Source organism: Sinocyclocheilus anshuiensis, unplaced genomic scaffold (genome assembly GCF_001515605.1).
Source record: "Sinocyclocheilus anshuiensis isolate Anshui unplaced genomic scaffold, SAMN03320099.WGS_v1.1 scaffold1452, whole genome shotgun sequence".
NCBI lineage: Eukaryota > Metazoa > Chordata > Actinopteri > Cypriniformes > Cyprinidae > Sinocyclocheilus > Sinocyclocheilus anshuiensis.
The window spans coordinates 633,835-636,739 of NW_015544231.1; the positions used below are offsets into that span (position 1 = coordinate 633,835).

The 2,905-nt window shown below is 40.6% G+C and overlaps 1 protein-coding gene across 3 annotated transcripts in view; it reads left to right on the forward strand.

Annotated features, from left to right (window-relative positions):
• The window catches only part of LOC107697503 (uncharacterized), a 38,037-nt gene that overhangs the window by 10,327 nt on the left and 24,805 nt on the right, over positions 1–2,905 (forward strand). For all 3 annotated transcript variants that reach the window (XM_016498307.1, XM_016498308.1, XM_016498309.1), the window contains one exon: positions 1,419–1,535. In XM_016498307.1, coding sequence (XP_016353793.1) covers positions 1,419–1,535 — 117 coding nt within the window. The remainder of the gene's footprint in view (positions 1–1,418; positions 1,536–2,905) is intronic.

Here is a 2,905-nt window from a genome sequence, read left to right on the forward strand (position 1 = left end):
GTTCCCCTGCTCTGCATCTCTCTCTCTCTCTCATTCAGATCGTCAGATCAGCTCCAACAAACTGTTCCATTTATACACTTATTTTCACATAGCTATGAGAAGCGTTATACATGGACGTGCGTACGGTTGCTGTGCTGTATTAAAGCTTTAATCAGAATAAAACCATATATTAAAAGATAACAGAAGCAGTAGCATTTACAAACAACAGCGTATCTAAAAATATGGGACAACAAACAAACATACCATTAAGAGCAGTGCTTGCACAGGTTCTGCGCGATCCTCTTCATTAATATTCTCTGCGTCTCAATCGGGCTCAAATTGATAAGCAATATAGAGGACGTCATTGTTTACAATACAACCGGAGCACATTCTGAGCTTGAGGGGTGGAATGTTCAGACGTGCTGTAGAGGCGGTTTAGCCAATCACAACACACTGAGCCAGCTGACCAATCTCAGCCCATCGTGTATTTCTGAGGGAGGGGCTTCATAAAAACAGGAAATAATCGAGGCGTTTGTTAGAGAAGGGACAGATCGGTGTGGAATAAAGGTAAATTGTGAAAAATAATGCGTTTTTTAAAAAACGAAGCATGAACACATGTTAGACTGCACCCCATAAACACAATCAAGCCTAGAAAAAACCCAGTCAACCACCCCTTTAATGCTTAGAGTTCATTTATTGTGAGTTATGTGGTTTCATGAAACCTAATTATGTAGTTTAAATGTTACTATACAATGCAGTTTTTAAATGCTTATGTGAATATAATAAATAGCTGTTGACTAATGGTTTGAGGTGGTTATATTAAATGAAAGGGTTTGCTGTAGTTTACAGAAGTGTTTAACACAATGGCCGCCTGTTGTCCAACACAATAATTCAACACCTCATGGACCATAACATATGAACTGTTCTCTTCAATAAAAACTAGTAACTGAGGGGGATAAAAACAAGTGTTTGCATTTAACATCTTAATCTTTATTGTTCGTTTTTTATTTTTTATTTTTATATACATAATGTTCATTATCTTAATTTATTATGAATTTATATTTTATTTTATTAAATGTGTACATTTAGATTGCCTTTTGAATTTGAATTGAACGTTAATAATTTAAATTGAAATCAAATTGGAGTATTTTAATCATTTGATTATCCTGTTGTCCCATTGAGAACCGCTGGTTTACAGCTTTTTTTTTGTTTGTTTTTTTTTTTGTTTTTTTTTGTTTTTTGTACCATGTTGAAAATGTCCCCATATCTGAAATATTACAGAATAAATTGTGTACATATTAACTGACAATTGAACTTGTTAATCTCAATCGAATTAAGTCAATTCCCTATCACTGATTTCCAAAGCTGTATTTCTTCCTGCATTGAAGCGGTTGGTTTTAACGTTGAGCTCTAATGTCGGTTTTCTTTTATGTGGACAGCGCATCTTCCTCAAAGAGGTTTTTGAGCTTTCCAACTACATCGACAGAAGCCAGCTACCGTCTAGTTTGGGTGGATACCTCATATACTGCCATAAGAGCTGGGTTGCCTTCGTTAAGGTAGGAGTTTTTTGCTTATTTGCATGGCATGTTAAATGTTTTGACGAAAGTGTCTAAATACAGAAAGGTTTGTTTAGGGGACAGGAACTATCCCCCTAAGCTCCGTAATAAAAACTCAAGAGTCCAGTGAAAAGACCCCACCATAATAGTGTCTGTGATATCTGAATGCATGTGATGGCGTGTTCCTGTCCTCCCTCCAGCCTTTATTTAGATCCGAGTAGCCAGTCGTTGCATGAAAGCGCCGTGTGTTTGTTTGATTCTCGGGCTCCGTCTGCAGCAGGATGGATCAGTCACGCCACAGCCGGGTCTCATGATCAGCCCTGATGGCCTTAGATAACGCTTGACGTACTCTATACATACTTTTTTTTTTTTTTTTTTTTTTTTTTTCCTCACTGCTTCAGCAGCTCGCTGGCAGCAGCCGTGTTTAGTATGTGCATGTTTAGTGTGTGTGTGTTGTGCTCTGACTCAGATGTGTGTTTCATTAGTGAGTGTATTCATGAGCGCATCGTCTCTATTGTGTGTCGTCCTGGAGCAGCTTCAGAGGACAATCATCTGCGGTCATTAGCATGTGAAAGGGCCGCACACTGTCTCTGGTGTGCTCATCAGCGCTGTCCAGCATCCGCTCTTTCTCATGGGTTCACTTAGGGCTTGATATTGTCTGTCAGATCTGATCTGGGCTTCTTTGAGCCTTTATTTGAGCAGAGAGCGTGGGATTTGGTAAGGGTGTGCTCCTCAGGTTAAGATTGCTGGGGCATGTTTGTTTCTTTTGGTACTTTGTTAAAGGTTTTATAGCTAATTTTTAAAAGGGTCACGAACCGAGAAACCAAAATTCCCTTGATCTTTTGACACATAAGAGGTCATTGTACTATAAAAACATCCTGTAAGTTTCAGAACTCAAAACGTTATCATTAGTCTAAAAACTAACTTATATTGAAGGCAGTGTGCCAAACAACAGCTTGTGGAATGTACGACTCTATAATGCAATAGTGTGGATAAGCACCGCCTCCACAGATCATCAACGCCTGCTTCTACATCACTGTCTGTTTAGCCCCGCCCACCAGTTCTACATTGCTGCCTGTTTAGCCCCGCCCACCGGTTCTACTTTGCCGTCTGTTTAGCCCCGCCCACCGGTTCTACATCGCCCTCTGTTTAGCCCCGCCCACCAGTTCTACATCGCCGTCTGTTTAGCCCTGCCCACCGGTTCTACATCGCCGTCTGTTTAGCCCCGCCCACCGGTTCTACATCGCTGCCTGTTTAGCTCTGCCCACTGCACGTAGTGTAAATAACAAGAGGCAAACGCACAGGTCTATGCAGAAACCAAACGATAAAGATGCTCTGAAGACAACAAGATGCTGTGCAGTGCCAAGCTG